General features: G+C 40.7%; 1 protein-coding gene across 3 annotated transcripts in view; it reads left to right on the plus strand.

The window, feature by feature from the left end:
* The first annotated feature begins 5,845 nt into the window (after positions 1-5,845).
* Positions 5,846-16,702, plus strand: part of LOC137473800 (ras-related protein Rab-10-like) — a 31,037-nt gene continuing 20,180 nt past the window's right edge. Inside the window, exons 1-3 of one of the 3 annotated variants that reach the window (XM_068189800.1) lie at positions 5,846-6,087; positions 12,065-12,125; positions 15,268-15,406. In XM_068189800.1, the coding sequence (XP_068045901.1) occupies positions 5,922-6,087; positions 12,065-12,125; positions 15,268-15,406 (366 nt within the window). In that variant the 5' untranslated portion in view covers positions 5,846-5,921. The remainder of the gene's footprint in view (positions 6,088-12,064; positions 12,126-15,267; positions 15,407-16,702) is intronic. The other 2 variants (XM_068189790.1, XM_068189783.1) reach the window with 2 other exon arrangements.

Genomic DNA, 16,702 nt, shown 5'->3' on the forward strand with positions numbered 1-16,702 from the left:
ACAGATGAAGCATTTTCACTGGTTTACTCCTCCAGCAACTTCGCTTGGTGAACTTGAACTGAAATATGGATATTTCTACTGAAGGTGATACAGATGGAGCCTGTGTATTCTCAGGCTCATCTATAAGCAGTCTGATTGCATGGTCTCCCATTTGTTTCCATTACTGGGTAAAAAAATAATCGGAAGAGTATGTCAAAGCTTACCTTCAAAGATGACTGTCACAGCTGCTTGGCCTTTAGTTTGTGACCTCTTTAAGCCACATACTCCATTTAGATCCTCTAAAACTGCTGTAGGAAATAATTCCCATAAATTGTACCTAAAGGCCCCTGCAAGGATGAATTCAGTCCTTCACCTCTACATCTGCTTTAATTTTCTACTCTCCATCCCTCTGATTTGGAGATCAATCATCTCCCTCAGTCCACACTGCTCCTGACATTACAGGTGCTAAGAAAAATCAGAATAAGCACATGTACTAAGAGTCTTCCTCCTATATCTTGATCATAACATTTCTTTTCACTCCTCTTCCTGTGACAGGGCTCTTTTTGTGATGCTTCTTAAGTTTTTTTTTTTTGTTTGTTTTTGTTTTTGTTTTGTTTTGTTTTTTTTTTTCAAATAATAGATTCCTGTGGTTCTGTTTACCAAGATATCTTCTATATTGTTTTTGTAAAGCCAGGTTTTTGTAGGTGGGGCGAGCCACATGGGTGGCTTCTGTAAGAAGCTGCTAAAAGCTTCTCCCATATCCAACAGAGTCAATGCCAGCTTGTTCCAAAATGGACCTGCAGCTGGCAAAAGCTGAGCCCATCAGCAATGGTGGTAGCACACCTGGGACAACAGCGTTAATCACAGAACCACAGAATGGTTTGTGTTGGAAGGGGCCTTAAGGATCATCTTGTTCCAAGCCCTGCCCTGGCAGGGCTGCAATTCATTGGACCAGGTTGCTCCTGGCAATAATCCAACCTGGTCCTGAACACTTTCAGACATGGGCCATCCACATCTTCTCTGGACAACCTGTTTCAATGCTTCACTATTCTCTTTTTTTTTCGTAACATCTAAACTAAACCAGCCTTCTATCAGTTTAAAACCATTGCCCCTTGTCCTATCACTATCTGCCCATACGAAAAGTCCCTGTCTCTCCTTTTTATGAAGCCTCTTGAGGTACTGGATGGTCTACTGGAAGCCTTCTTTTCTCCTGACTGAACAATCACAATTCTCCCAAATTTGTCCAGGTCAAGAAGGCAGGGGGACAGAGGGAGCAACCACAGCCAGAGAGAGAAGTGAGAATATGTGAGAGCAACAACTCTGTAGACACCAAGGTCAGTGCAGAAGAAGGGGGAGAAGGTGCTCCAGGCACCAGAGAGAGATTCCCCTGCAGCCCGTGGTTCAGATCATGGTGAGGCAGCTGTGTCCCTGCAGCCCATGGAGATCCATGGTAGAGCAGAAACACACCTACAGCCTGTGGAGGAAGCCACGATGGAGCAGGTGGATGCCTGAAGGAGGCCGTGACCCTGCGGGAAGCCTGCTCTGGAGCAATCTTCTGGCAGGACTTGTGACCCTACTTCTTTCTCTGTGATGTATCAGAATCCTTCTTACTTGTCTTTGTAACTAAAATATTTCTCTTAGCCTCAATTACCTCTCCCTCTGATTACAGAAATCCTCACATCTTTCATTTATTCTCCTTGCTGCTCTTGAATCAGCTGAAATTGCTTGTTACTGTGACCACTGCACTGCCTCTTTCAAATATATTGAGAAACATGGCTTTGAATCCAGAGATATCAAGGGATACACGAACTGAAGATAATAAGCCAAGGCAGAATGTAGTGACGAATTCTGCCATTGAATAAAGAAAAATTAAAACCTATTGCAAATCCCAAGTGGATAATGAGCTGCTACAAAAAATGGGTAACTCATCGCAATCACTTTTCAGCAGTTTTTATCAATAACCACACATTTGAGTCATTCTGATGTGTAGAGAGAGATGTCCTCTTCTCTGATGAAATCTTAAAAATTATATACTGGTTTGACAGAGAATCCTGCCTCTTAAATAACTAAAATACTTTACAGCTGGTCCAGAAATTTCATTTAAGGATTAGTGAACCCTGTTTTGCCCATCATGAGTAATTTACCTCAATTTTGTCCACTCAGAAGTGGTTTTATCTTAACAGAAATAAAAGAAAAAAGTTCCACTTTGGTCACTTAAGAGAATCTATTCAGTGAGTAATCTTGACATGAGCAGTAACTTAGTACTGAGCAGTTTAAATCCAAATTAAGCCTCATTCTTTCTTCTCATTATCATTTTTTGCTTATATTTCCAGCTCAGGAAAACATTCATGAATATGCTGCTAATATTTGTAATTGCATTAGTATTCTAATATTCCATAAAAATAATTTCAGATGGAATACATTGAACCACTTTGCAATATTTTGTAAGCTTTACTTCATTAAGGAGGAAACTTCATTTATTAAGGAGGCTGTGGCATCTGTAACAATACCATTATGTTTCAAAAGAATGTTTCATCATCTTTGGTTCATATTTATGTTCTTCTCCTTAACTTTTTTTTTTTTTTTAATGATGGTTGCTTGCAAGTAAGTGCAAAGCAGGCTTAGTGACAAGATTATGCTGCATGGTTTGCATGAAATATTTTGCTGAAGAATATTGCTGGTTTCTTCCTGCATTCAGAGCACTTGGCAGTACTTTCTGGAACTGCAGTGAGGAATTGGCCCACTTTTGTGGGGGTTTGGCTCTATGAAAAAATGGCTTCTTTATCAACTTATCAGGAGAGATTGGGGCCATATGCCACACTAATGAAAACTAGGAGGTGTGAGCAGTTTGAAAATTTAAAATTATGGCATTATCTGCTTTGCCCAAAGTATTCTATACTCAGAGTAAATTAAGCAGTTATTTCTAAACCAAAGGTTTCAGGTAAGAAGTAAAAATGTAAGAATCACATCTATGAGACCAACTGGAACATTTACAAATATTGAAAAAAAATGAATGTGATGTTTTCATAATCTAAAGGTTTATAACATTATATTATAATAAATCTAGTAATTTTTCTGTATGAAAATTCAAAGATGTCCCACTAAAACCCCTTTTAAAATTATGTCTTTATTACTAGTACTATTAATCATGTTTTTGGATGGAGTCAAGAAATGTAAGTGAACAATCAAAAAAGCTGAATGAGAAGAGAAGAAAATACATTCTTTTCCAAAGATATCTCAATAAGCATAATGGAAACTTCATTTTGTGCTTTGCACTGATTATTTTGTAGCCACAGTCATTATTTTCAAGTCATTAGCTTCATTAAACTAACTTCGCTTACGATTAGCCCTGTAAGTACAGTAATATCATATATACAAAGTTCTGGAACTTTTTTCTAAAGCATGAAACATGTATTTTAAAAAAATACATTTCATTCACTGAATAGTAGTTTTTCAATGAGCTAACTTTTAAATTATTTTAGTCGGTGGTAAGAGATGGAAAGACTGTCCCCTTGTGGATAGGAATATGAGGAAAAGTGATACTGTAACTCACTAGAGAGCAGCAGTAACCCCGGGTATTTGGAGACTCATTAGGAATTTGGCTAGAATCCTGCCTTGTGCATGGCTCATAAATCAACACTCGAATGTACAAAATGCTATGGAGAGCCTTTTTATTTAATTTGGTTGGCCTGACAGACAGCAGAGGGTAAAGACTGAGTTAATGTAGCATCCTTGTTAACACCATCAGTCTAACTAAAACGTAAATCTAACTGCTGCAGGCAGCTGCAGCATTGCCTACATTTGAAGAAAGCTATTTTGAGAAGGACAGCCTCAGAGCAGACAGTTGAGAAGGCTCCACGGTAAAGACAAACCCCTATGATGTATCTGTAAGGCAGTGCGCTGCCCACATGCATGCATCTGTCCAACACCTGCTACAGCACCCACCACAGGACACAGCACCATTGTCCTCGCTCCAGCAGCCTCACTGACAGTGGGACCAGAGCAGGACTGACGCACAGCTGGCTGCAGGCATTCGTCTGTGCCTGCTGATGTTACATTATCTGTGTTGGACTTCCCCCATGGATGTCATCGCCTCTGACCCATGAGAAATAGCAGAAGATGCCAGCACCCCATCTTCCCTCAGATTCGGGATAAACAATGGTAACTTCAAATTTCCGCATGGGGAAGCAGAACTTCATGGGGCTGCTGAGACAGCAGGGGATCTTTCTCACAGCAAGTGATCTGGTTTATGAAATCCAGTCCTTCCCTACTGCAGGCAGTTACAGTCCCCCTAACACATTCTTCTCGTTTTGCCTTTATGAAGAATTTTCTCCCAGTTACCTCAACTGCAAGAATTTTTTGAAATATCATTAGAACCCTCACAAATTTTGGTTTAGCCACATTCATGGTCAATGTATATCTATCTATTCACTATATTATTCTTTATTTTATGCAGCTTTTTTTGCCTCTTTTTAGTTGAATCCCTGGCAAAGAGTAACCACATTCCCTCCCCACCTTTATTTTGTTGAACTAAGAAAGCCACATGCCTGCTGCTTTATTGTACAAGTCAGGCTTCCAAAACACCTTCATAATGTGATGTGTCACCTGAAAGTGTCCTGTGGGCTCAACGCATTCCACCAACAGTCGCTCAAGAATGTATTCAGACTCATCAATACACAACCTTACTCTGTCCCTAATGGAAACACTTTAACTGATGCCTTCTTTTCTAGCCTTGGGTTTTTTACACAGTCACATCTCAAGAGATCGCTCCTAAAAAGCCCACCAAACTCAGTAGTTGATTTCATCTATTGTTTCCTACTCCTTATACCTCAGCTTGTAGCAGAAATTCCTATTTTTCCATCAATGCAGGAAATTGCACTGACTGAGAAACAGGTTGATTACATCTTTTGGAGATTTTCTACCACAAAGTCCTAAAGGTCACCAAGTCCGACACTGGCAAGCTGAGGTGCAGGTTGGAGTAAGGGGTGAGGGGGACATAAGCCTGAAATAATACTTGACTTTTGATAAGAGGACATTTGTGGAGTCAGCATTCATGGAGGTATTTTAAGAAGCATCTGGATCTGGTGCTGGGGATACAGTTTAGTGGTTTAGGGGTTACAGTGGCAGTGCTGGGTTGATTACAGGACTAGATGATCCCAGAGGGCTCTTCCAACCTTGATGGTCCTGATTCTGTAATTCTGAACCATGCTAGGTGGAGCTCACCAAGTCTTAAATTGTTCTCCACATCTACAGCTCTGATACATAAACTCATCAAGCTGTTGCTTGAAGGATTGAAGGTGACAATGTGAAATCCCATGGGAAGTCATTGCAGGCCTAGATAAACACAAATATTCACAAAAGTACATTAGCACTTTTCATTCAAATATATCCTGTTCCTAAATTTATGATACTGGATGAGTTCTGTGTGCATGCTGGGTAATGGCCATGGGCTTTATAATCTGGACAATGTGGGATTCTGGTAAAAAAACATCCAGACACACATGCAACAAGCCTACACTATAGATACAGGGTTTTTTTGTTGGTTTGTTTTGGGTTTTTTTTTTTGTTGTTGTTTGGTTGGTTTTTTGGGTTTTTTTTTTTCTGTCTGTGTGTTACAGGTTACTTTGACTGTCAGATGACAACAAATCAAAAGTGAGAAAGAGGAAATTCTGAAAAGCTCTTTCTTCTGCCTCTGACTTAACGCTAAAAAGCAACGTGAAACCAGGCTCTCTATTTCTGTACTTCACGGAGGAAGCGTCATGGCGGTTGTGAAAGTTCCCCGCTTCCTCCCTGGTGATGAAACTTCTTAAAAAAAAAAAAAAAAAAAAAGTGTATCTTTACATAATTTCATAACTCGGGCAGCGGCCGCCGCTGAGGAGGCTCCGGGCCCGCTCCCGCCCCGCCCCGGCGCGGCCCGGCCAGGCCGGCACTCGGCGCCCGCCATGGCGGGGCTGGGGTCGGGCGGCACGGCGGAGCCGCGGCCGCTGCTGGTGAAAATCGTCATGGCCGGAGAGTCCTGCGTGGGGAAGACCTCCATCGTGCGCAGGTACATGGAGCCGGGCTCGCCTCCTGCCGGCTCTCCCGCCACTTCGTACATGGCCACGATCGGTGAGTGCCCGCCGGCTCCGTGCGCCTCCGCCCGCCTCGCTGCCGCCCCTCGCCCTCCCCTCCGCGGTGCCCGCGGCTCACACGCGGCCAGACCGGCGCTGTCAGCGCGGCACCGCCGGTGTCGAACCTCCCTGCGCTCAGCTGTGCGGGTGTGCAGCCGCGTCCAGCAGCTTAAACCTTTGCCGTGGTGTCAGGACGTGTCACACTGGCTCCAGAGCCACTGGAAAGTGCTGGCTTGTTACACTGTCCTTGCTCTCGTCTGGGCATTAGGAACCTGCTCCTGCTGTAAACTTGTGAAGACTTGTTTCTCTCGGTTTCTTACTGCCCACTGAGGCCCTGCTGCTGTACATCGGTGCAGGTGCAGAGAAAAAAACACAGAACCCCAGATCAGCTAGGTTGGAAATGACCTGTGAGATGATCGAGTCCACCCTGTGACCAAACACTGCCGTGTCAAACTGACCATTCATCATTCACTGAGTGCCTTGCACCTGCTGGGTGACTCCACCACCTCCCTGGGCAGCCTATGCCAATGTCTAATCACGCTTGCTGTGAAGAAATTCTTTCTAATGTCCAACCTAAAGCTTCCCTGGCACAGCGTGAGGCTAATTTTTCTTGTCCTGTCACTTGTTGCCTGAGAGAAGAGGCCGATCCCCACCTGGCTACAGCCTCCTTTCAGGTACCAACCTCGGGGAGTTGTCAGATGTCAGTAAAAAGCCCAGTTCATCAATATTTCAGGCTAGAAAGGGCTTTATGTTTATAACTTTAATAGTATAAAGAGGTCTTCTTCTACTGTAGTTAGCAGTGTGCATGATGATTAAAGCAGAGCTGTTGCTATGATGGAAACAGTTAACCCTGCCAGACCATGTCAGTTCTGCGCTGGCACCACATGCTGCAGCTGGCAGGTGATGGGGAGCTCCCCACTGCCTTGGCACTCCCAGGTCCACAGTGCCATGGGGAATGGCAGGATGACTATCCACATGCTGAAAACCTTGTCTCCAGCATGAAGATGTGTTATGTGAGCACAGTGGTTTGATTTGCTGTGGACATTTTCCCAAATCCTCATCAGGAAATTTTAATTTTTAAGAGTTTGTGTGTAAGAATATTTTTTCTTTGATTTAATTTGATTTTGAAGAGAAAACTAAATTATGCCAGGAAATTGTGTATTCCTGCATTTGGAATTTGCATGGTTCATTTACACATCTTTCAATTGGGGAGGAGTTGGCATAGTGGAATTCAATACCAGACAGTAGCTGTGGCAGTAGCTGGTCCAGGGAATACTTAAAGTACACGAGACGATTTGACCTGCCCACATAAGAATGGCTGAACTTTAACCACTTCTTATTTTCTTGCCCTTTCTTACAAATCATTTTCTGAAACCAGCACAGACGAAGAGGGAAGAACACAACTAACAGTAAAGTCAGGAAATTGATCCTAATAATAGGCAACCTGTTGCCAGGCTTAGCAAGAAAGCCCAAAGAATGACTATAAAAATAACAGCTTTGTTGTGCTTTACATTGAGATGTGCTTTACACTGAGATTCCTGACCATCAGGTTATTATTTTGAGACATCATTTCTTTTACTCCTGACTCAGTCCACTGCAGACTGAAAAAACTTTTATATGGTAATGATATTTTGAATATATTTCCCTACTTGTGACTTGAACTATTTCAAGGGATGATGAAGATAATAGTTTTTGTGACAGTTTATGGACTAAGATTAATCTCTTTAGTTTCATTAGTGACATATATTATTGGGATATTTAAGAACTTTCTTTTTTAAATGTTTATCTGGAATATAAATGAATAATCCAAACATGGTGTTTGTTACCTGAATGTGTTTTTAAAGTTATTTCTGAAATACTGTGTTCCATTTAATTCCATTTTACCATGTGTTTTAGAGTTTGGACTTTGAAAAAAAAAATGGGATTATGAGCGATGTCTTCCAAAAGAGTAATGTTGGAAGTGGAAGGTTCCTTTTTCATTGAGACAGCTGCAATGGAGAGGATGCCCTAGAGATTGTGACTCCTAGTGGTGTAAAGGAAAACACATAGTTTTTTCTCAGTTTTTGATGTCTTCTTCCTCACTGTTGATACCATCAGAACAAATAACTGGTTTTATCTGGATGCCTGTTTCATAGAAGTTCAGTCAAATGATCCCTTTCTGTTGTACAGCCTATTAAATGCTCATCTGCTGTCAGTTGTTTTTTCACTTTATCTAATTGAAATGGTGATTTGAGTAGAGGGAACATTATCCCAACTATGCAGTCTTGCACCTTCCTCAGTTCCCTGACAAAATCATACACCATCACCTTCCTTGGTGGCAGAGGGTCATAGGCATGGAAGTTAAAAGGTAGTTGAAAGTCTCATTTCTATGTCATCATGAATCACAGATCTGTGTTACTAGGAAAATTCCTAGTGTTATTGCTGGGGAAAAAGACAGATAAGCATTTTGTAGTAGGCTCCGGTTGTAGTGAACTTTTCTAAAATTATGTATTTTATGAGAAAATGCAAAAAAATACATCCACAGTAAATTTTCCTTGAAAGCTTTTAATGCAGCACTTAAACACTCAAGGCTGGGTGCCCTTCCTTCTCTTCAGTTACATAGTTTGGATAAATTATCAGCAGTTATAATTTTCTAATTAAACTTACACACATCATAAGTTGGATGCATTGTATTATGAATAGATTATAAAGAATAAATATTTTTGTATATACAATGGTACTGGGTATAAAGTCATAGAGGTTTATGAACAGAACCTCCTTGCATACCAGTGAACAGAATTGTGATCTTACAGGCTGTGAGGTTATTTTGCTGTATTACAGTCACTGTGGTCTTTCAGCGCATGTGTTTTCTGTGAGAAACATTTCTGCAGAGCTGTGAGTCCTCCCAAATCTGTCATAGTTTAAAGTGGTACTTCAGCATTAGGATTAAAAAGTCTGTGTAGATTCCCTGATATTTACCTTAGAAGGGAATAAAGTAATCAACAAAAATGTACCATATTGAAAGTAAGTGTGTCCTATGTTAAGAACACCAGTAGCAATCCACATCTTAATTTTTTTTTTTTAACAAAACTGGATATTTTTGTCACTCTTGTTTTTCTAACAACCATCTTATCCATGAGTTAGTTTTCTCAGCAAACCAGGAATTATCAGTACTTGTGACTGCTCAGACACCTCTCTGCTTCAGACATTTCTTGATATGTTCAGAAAATAATGTGATGCAAGTAATGCACCAGCGATTAGGAGGGGTTAGGTATGGGTGGAAACTCAACCTACCACATCTCACTGGGCACTTGCCCAGTTTGGGCACAGGAGCTGCTAGGAACTGCTTCCCTGTTCCTGAAGTTGAAGATGCTGTATGACAGGCAGTGGGCTGGGTAGAGCCTGCACAGTGGTATTCTCCACCCTCTGTCCCTGCTTTCACTGTTGTGTCCTGATAAGCTACTCAAACTTGAATTTTCTCTGGATAGACATAGGTTTTTTAGCATTTTTTATCAGGAACCCACCAGCTCTGTTTGGGTGAAAAGTGTGCTGTAATTTTCCAGGCCAGCTGCAAAAGACCTCTTTGGAAAGGACTTCTGCAATTGGCCAAAGGGAGGGAAGAGAGGGGCATTTCACAGCTGAATTAGCCTGTGGCTGACTGTTTTATGCTTTTTATACTTAATTGTCTTTAAGGTGTCTCAGTCCTAATATGGGTATTTTTTACTCTTTGAAATACAAAGAAAATAAATTTTTATGGCTATAAAAGTTGGAAATACCAACCAGAATTAGAGCTTGCACCCAGCATCCCCCTTCTTGGTTTTATTTGACAGCCTAAAAGAAGCAAGTACATGCTGTTGCATTCCAATAACATTTATCTCAAGAGCTGTAATCAATGCTTGCTTTGTTATGTTGATCATGTTGTATACCAGGTGGGCCTTAAAAGCATCTGAAATCTGTGAGCTGTCTTTGGCATTGTGTATCTCATTTTTCTTTTCTGTCTTTCCAATTTGCTAAGTTTGCTGGAAATTTCATATAAAGACATGAACAATTCATGCATGCAGAACATATTGACTTCTGGTTTTCACTAACATTCATTGACCTTTTAGGTCAATAAATTTTGAAGTTGACTTAAGAAGTCAATATGCCTGATTTTAATTTAGATTAAGTTTTAGTCTGATTCAGCACTCTGCTTCCATTTTTTACAATTTTTTTAAAAGCTTATAGCAATTTATTATTAAAATGTATGTCAACGAAGAACTTTTCCCTATAGTTCTGGGAATCCATGTCTGGACTATAATTTTTTGCTGTGTTCCCAATGCACCATTCATAAATGACACTCCAGCCTCCCAGTGTATACTCTGTCCCTCTCAACTGCTTCAACATCAATTGTAGAAAATGATACAGACAATTAAACAAAACCATGTGAATTTCAGGAGCAAATGTTTTCCATCACGTTGGAATTTCACCTTACATGAGCAAATTTTACTTAAATCACATTTCCTTCTCACAATATTAATTCCATCAAGGAAGCTTTGTGTAATATTAATTACAGATACCAATTATATTATTTCGTCTTTCCTTTTCATTGAAGCTTCAATGAAAATTCATCAAGTGAAGGACATGATTTTCATAATAATTTTTGCAATCCACCTCACTTCCCTTACCACATACACACAAAAAATTGGTAATAGCATTGAAAGTGCATGTGAGTGCTTGCATGTGAGAGTGTACTTGTCAAAATTTTGTGCACAAGACATCTGTCCCAAAGAAAGGGAGCATTTCCTTTGCACTTTTGGTTTGCTGCCATGGGTGCTTTCCTTTGATAAAGAAATTGGCTTGCACATTTTTACGAAAATACAGTGGTATTAACTTGAATTTTTTGTGATTTTTCAATCTGTCTGGTTCCTTCAAATGACATTACTACTAGTGAAAAGACACTGTCATTTTAAGTAGCTATAGTTTGATCTTATGGAATTTTGCCCATATTTTGCCAGTATGGTCAGCTGTCACAATGTTACCTTAACTTCATTTACTATAATTGACAAAAAGAGTCTTACTGTTTTTCAGTGGGGGAAAAAAAAATCATAGAAATTATCAAATGGTATTTCAAACTTCAGCAATTAAGTAATAGGGGAAACAATGCTTTACTCTGCAAAAATACATCATCCTAAGATAGCAGCTGATAGCTGGCAGATTCTAATTTTAGAACAGGAGCTTCAACAGCTCATAAATGTAGGTATTATCTAACACATCTGGAGTAGTAATTTGACAATTCAATAAAGGAAAACAGTATAAATAATAACGAAGATATATTTGAGGAAGGATCTGTAGTGTATGTAGAAACAACATTCTGCATTGATGTTAAGTGTTAATACTTGCTTTTAGCATTGCCTTTCTGGATCTGATTGAGGCTGTAGAGCCAATCCTCTTCATTTTGAATTAAATCCCATGTATGTTTGTCTTTGCAGTTAATGCGTACAGGCAAGTCCTATTTCTGCTCATGTAACCCTGGATTTTTTTGTTTTTTGGGATTTGGAAGTAAGGACAGAAAAATTGTATTGCACATGTGACAGCTGCTTTGTAAGCATTTTTACCTTCCCACTCATAGCTGCCATGCTCTTGAAAATCACCGCTATATTTGCACAATGTACTGTTGTGCATTGGCCATGAAACTGCTGTCACATCCCTTGCCAATCCATGGTAATACTTAATTGTAGTTTTAGAGTATCTTCACCTTTGCTTTGACTTACCCCTTCTTTGCTTGGTATTGGCATTCTTTTGTATCGTATTTGTGCAATGTATTGGCACTCAGCAGGGAATAATTTCCTTTAAAGCTTCCATTTTGAATGTAGATGGTTGGTTAGTTATTCTTTCTGTGGAATTGTTCCTTTTCACTTTCTGTTTGAAATTGCGTGATAACTAGAGCTGAGAAACAATCTTCAAAGGGAATCCATGTTATTATGAGAAATGTTACAGATTTTTCTTTTTTTTTCTAGGCATTGATTTTAAAGTAAAGCCAGTAATTTTTAATGATAGAAGAGTGAAACTTCAAATATGGTAAGTTTTAATTAGTATCACAAAAGAAAGCCAACTAAATTGCATTATGACATGAAAAATCTGATTTACTTTTAATTGTGTGTCTTCGTAATGTGCAGGTGCTCCTACTAGATAATTTTAAAATTTGAATTTAGACTGGGAGAGTATATTTTTTTTGCAACAGCTAATGGAAGTTAAAAAGAGTCTTGTCACTGGGTTGCATGAGCAATAAAACTTGCAGCATACAAACAAGTGCAGATCTATGATCCGTATGAAGTGTATTTAATTGCATGGGAAGACTGAGGAAAGTGACAAAGCAAGAAGATGTTACATTTCATTACCCATCAAATGTATGTTCAAAAGGGTCACCAAGAGAAATTACTTCTCATAAGATGAATCTTTGGGAATGTACACTATTTTTGGTTTTGAAATTTTTCTAAAGATTATGTAGGGCTTCTGACATCTGGCATCTAATACTGAAGATTATCTCTATATACCAGTATTTAACTTGTCAAGGAGTAAATCTGCATATGAATTACCTGACTGGTATTGGATCTGCACCTATTCCATCTCAGGCTTTAATGCAAAAATAATAGAGGCTTGGTTATAGTTTTCTTAAGGCATAATTAATAGAATCATAGAATATGCTGAGTTGGAAGGGACCCATCAGGATCATTGAGTCTGACTTCTGGCCTTGCACAGGACACCAAGAATCACACCATGTGCCTGAGAACATTGTCCAAATGCTTCTTGAACTTTTGTCAGGGTCAATGCTGTGACCACTTCCCTGGGGAGCCTGTTCCAGTGCCCAACCACCCTCTGGGTGAAAAACCTTTTCCTGACAGCCAGCCTACCTGTCCCTGAATCAGCTTCTGGCCATGTCCTCAAGTCCTGTCACTAGTCACACAGAGTGAAGATATTGGTACCTGCCCCTCTATTTCCCCTTGAGAGGAAGTTATAGACTGCAGTAAGGTCTTCCTTCAGTCTCATCCAGGCTGAACAAACTAGGTGACCTCGGACACTCCTTGTATGGCTTCCCCTATTCTCATGCCCCTCCTTTGGATGCTCTCTAAGAGCTTAATGCCTTTTTTATATTGTGGTATCCAAAACTGCCCCCAGCTCTCAAGGTGAGGCTGTTCCAGTGCACAGCAGAGTGGGACAGTCCCCTCCCTTGCCTGGCTGGGGATGCTGTGCCTGATATACATGTTTGGTCCTCCTGGCTGCCAGGGCACTGCTGGCTCATGTTCAAATTGCCGGTGGCCAGGATCCCCAGGTCCCTTTCTGCAGCCCTGCCTTCCAGTAAGTCATTCCCCAGTCTGTACACACCACTGGGATTATCCTGTCCCAGGTGCAGAGTCCGGCACTTGCCCTTGTTAAACTTCATGCAGTTGGTGATTGCCCAGTCCTCTCATTTGTCGAGGTCTCTCTGTATGGCCTCTCTGCTTTAGAGGGAGTCAACAGCTTCTCCCAATTTAGTATCTTTGGCAAACTTACTTAGTGTTCCTTTAAGTCCTGTATCCCAGTAGTTAATGAAGATGTTGAAGAGAACTGGGCTAAGGATGGGGCCCTGCAGAACCCCATTGGTGACCTGACCCCAGCCTGATGTCACCCCATTCACTGTAACCCTTTGTGCCTGACCTGTGAGCCAGCTGCTCACACATCACTCAACATGGTTATCCAGCTGTGTGCTGGACATATGGTCTGGAAGGTACTGTGGGAGACAGTACCAAAAGTTTTGCTGAAGTTCAATGAGACCATATCTACTGGCTTTCCTAGATCCACTAGGTGGATTACCATTTTATAGAAGGGAAGTCAGGTTCAGCAAGCTGGACTTTGGCCTGCTGTGCTGTCTGTGACCAATGACTGTGTTGTCATCCAGGTGTATCTCCCAGAATAATATTTTTCATTATTTTTCTGGGCACCAAAGTGACAGTGTTAGGCCTTTAGTTTCCAGGGTCTTGCCCTTCTTGAAAACTGTGACAGCTTTACCCAGCTTCCAGTCAGCTGGGACCTCTCCAGACTCTCAAGACTGCTTAAAAATCAAAAGAGGCTTTGTGATGACATCAGCCAGCTTTTTGAGAATTCTCAGATGAATCCCATCAGGCCTCATGGATTTGTTGGGATCCAGCTGGAGAAGCAGATCCCACATGGTTTCTGGCTTGACTAGGAGTTGATCATTCACAGTCATGGTCCTCCAGCTCAGGGCACTGAGACTCCCTTGGTCTGTCATCTGTGTTGAAGACAAAGAATGCATTAAACACCTGTACTTGTCCATGTCCCTCTAGGTGAGGTGACCATCCTCATCTTGTAATAAGCTGATGTTATTTCTACACTACCTTTTGCCATTCATATATTTGAAAAAACTTTTTATTGTCTCCCATGTTTTTGTCAGCTTCGACTCCAGTGTAGCTTTGACCACACAATTTTTCTCCCTGCAGTGGCAAAAAGAATCTCTATTCTTTCCATGTCACCTGACTTTGCTTCCACAGGGCATGCACCTTCCTTATTCATTTAATTCCTATGAGGTTTCACTCATGCTAGTGATGTCATGTCTCTGGGACTGCGACAAAGCTTGGAGCTTGTCTCATTTGTTCCTCTTGATTGGTGTAGTAGTGTAGAAACATTTCAGGTTTGGCTGCTTTGTAGCCAACATCTCCTGAAGCAGATTGAGGGGATCCCATTTTTGTTTGTTTCCTCGGGTTTTGGCATTATGTATAAGAATCACTGTGTCCATATATTTTATGGCTTTTTCCCTAAACCTCTCCTCCATCTAAACCAGGTTGTTGTTTGCATAACAGTTTACAAAGGTCTTGTCAAAATATGGGGATGTCATCTGACATCTGATCTTTTTATCACTTGAATTACATAAAGAAGGAATGGTGGGCTTGACATTAATCTCAGGTTTCAGCCACTGGCTTGGATCCCCTAGTAGGGCTGTATTATTCAGAATAAAATTCCAGTGTATTTCTTTTATTGCTATATCTGGCATCCAGATTTTCTGTCATCTGTATTTTTTCTTGTTCTTTTCATGTTAGAGTACATAATTTAAAATTTGGGAAATACTCCTTAAAGTAAAGTAATCTTTCTTGGGGATTCTGCAGTTTGATCGTCTCTTTTTTGTTTATTTCTTTGTATGTGTGTGATTTGTTACCATTTCCTTCAGGGATACTGCTGGCCAGGAAAGGTTCCATACACTTAGTACCAGCTATTTCCGTGGTGCACAAGGCTTTGTTCTCGTCTATGACATCACAAATCTGAAGAGTTTTCAAAGTATAACAATGTGGATGAATGACATATATGAGGTAAATATATCTGTCAGCGATTGATTGCTATATGAAAGTAATTAATGTGTCATTTTAAACAACTGCATGACATGTATTCTTGTTCCTGTATGTTTCTAACCAGAATTTCTTGCGTTTAACTCAGCACAAAGTAAGATAGTAGAATTACTGTCATCTGAAACTGAAACATGGTTTATATTTAGGCAAGCCCATGTTGATGGAGGAATGTTTTCTGAAGTACTTCTAAAATACAGCTTCCAATCCCTCTTTGTGCATGCTGCATTATGGTGCTCTTGTCACTGGTGTGGCTATGCATAGATCAGTCTGCATGAGCTCATCCTGGGATTTTAATTAGATTCCATATCAAAATTCCGTATCACGGCCAGTGATTTCCCTTTCCTAATTTCATTACTTCAGTGTAGTTACTTCATCCCAAGATCAAAGGAATTAAATATCCTCTTTGTCCTTGCTGCATATTCCTGGAGAGGATGGTTTCAAGAGGGAGGAAGTGGGGTGGGAGCTGTTTGGTTAGCTCAGCTGCTCGTGGTGCTGCAGCCAGAAATGCGTGCTTTCATGTGACACAGGAAGTGATTCAACAGCACATGGCTGCCAGACAGAGTATGTGTTCCTGCTGGAGCTTGTCAGAGCCCTCTGTGCTTCACTCTGACTTCCTAATGTGGTAGAAAACTAACACAGCAAAAGAAGTTGAGTGGTTTTTCTGCTCTATTAGTGAGCTTGAGAGGCTCATAGAAAGGTTTGACACTTACTGGAGCTGTAGTAAGGTAAACAGGTAGGAGTAGGAAGGTCAGAAGAAGAATGTCTGAAAACAATGTGAAGGGAGGGAGGAGTGAGCAAGCCCTTAGACATGACATCATTCAGCTGACTCTAACCCTGTATTCCAAGTCTTTTTTGGCAGTTCTCTCTTGATGTGTTCTTTATTAGATAGAGACAAGGCAGTTTTAGAATAGAATAGAATAGTTCAGCTGTAAGGGACCTTCAGTGATCACCCAGTCCAGCTGCCTGACCACTTAAGCGCTGACTAAAAGTTAAATTATGTCATTTCTTAATAACATTGTCCAGATGCCTCTTAATTTGGCTTAGGGAATTGACTGTCTCCCTAGGAAGCCTGTTCCAGTGTTTGACTACCAGCTCAGTAAAGAAATGCTTCCCAATGTCCAGTCTGAATATCCCTGGCACAACTTTGAGCCATTTCCATGTGTCCTGTGTCTTGATACCAGGGAAAAAAGGTCAGTATCTTTCAGATCTACTTTCCTTCCTGAGGAGGGTGTAGGGAGCAGTGATTGCCCCTCAGCAGTA

Source organism: Anomalospiza imberbis, chromosome 1 (genome assembly GCF_031753505.1).
Source record: "Anomalospiza imberbis isolate Cuckoo-Finch-1a 21T00152 chromosome 1, ASM3175350v1, whole genome shotgun sequence".
In the NCBI taxonomy this organism is placed as follows: domain Eukaryota; kingdom Metazoa; phylum Chordata; class Aves; order Passeriformes; family Viduidae; genus Anomalospiza; species Anomalospiza imberbis.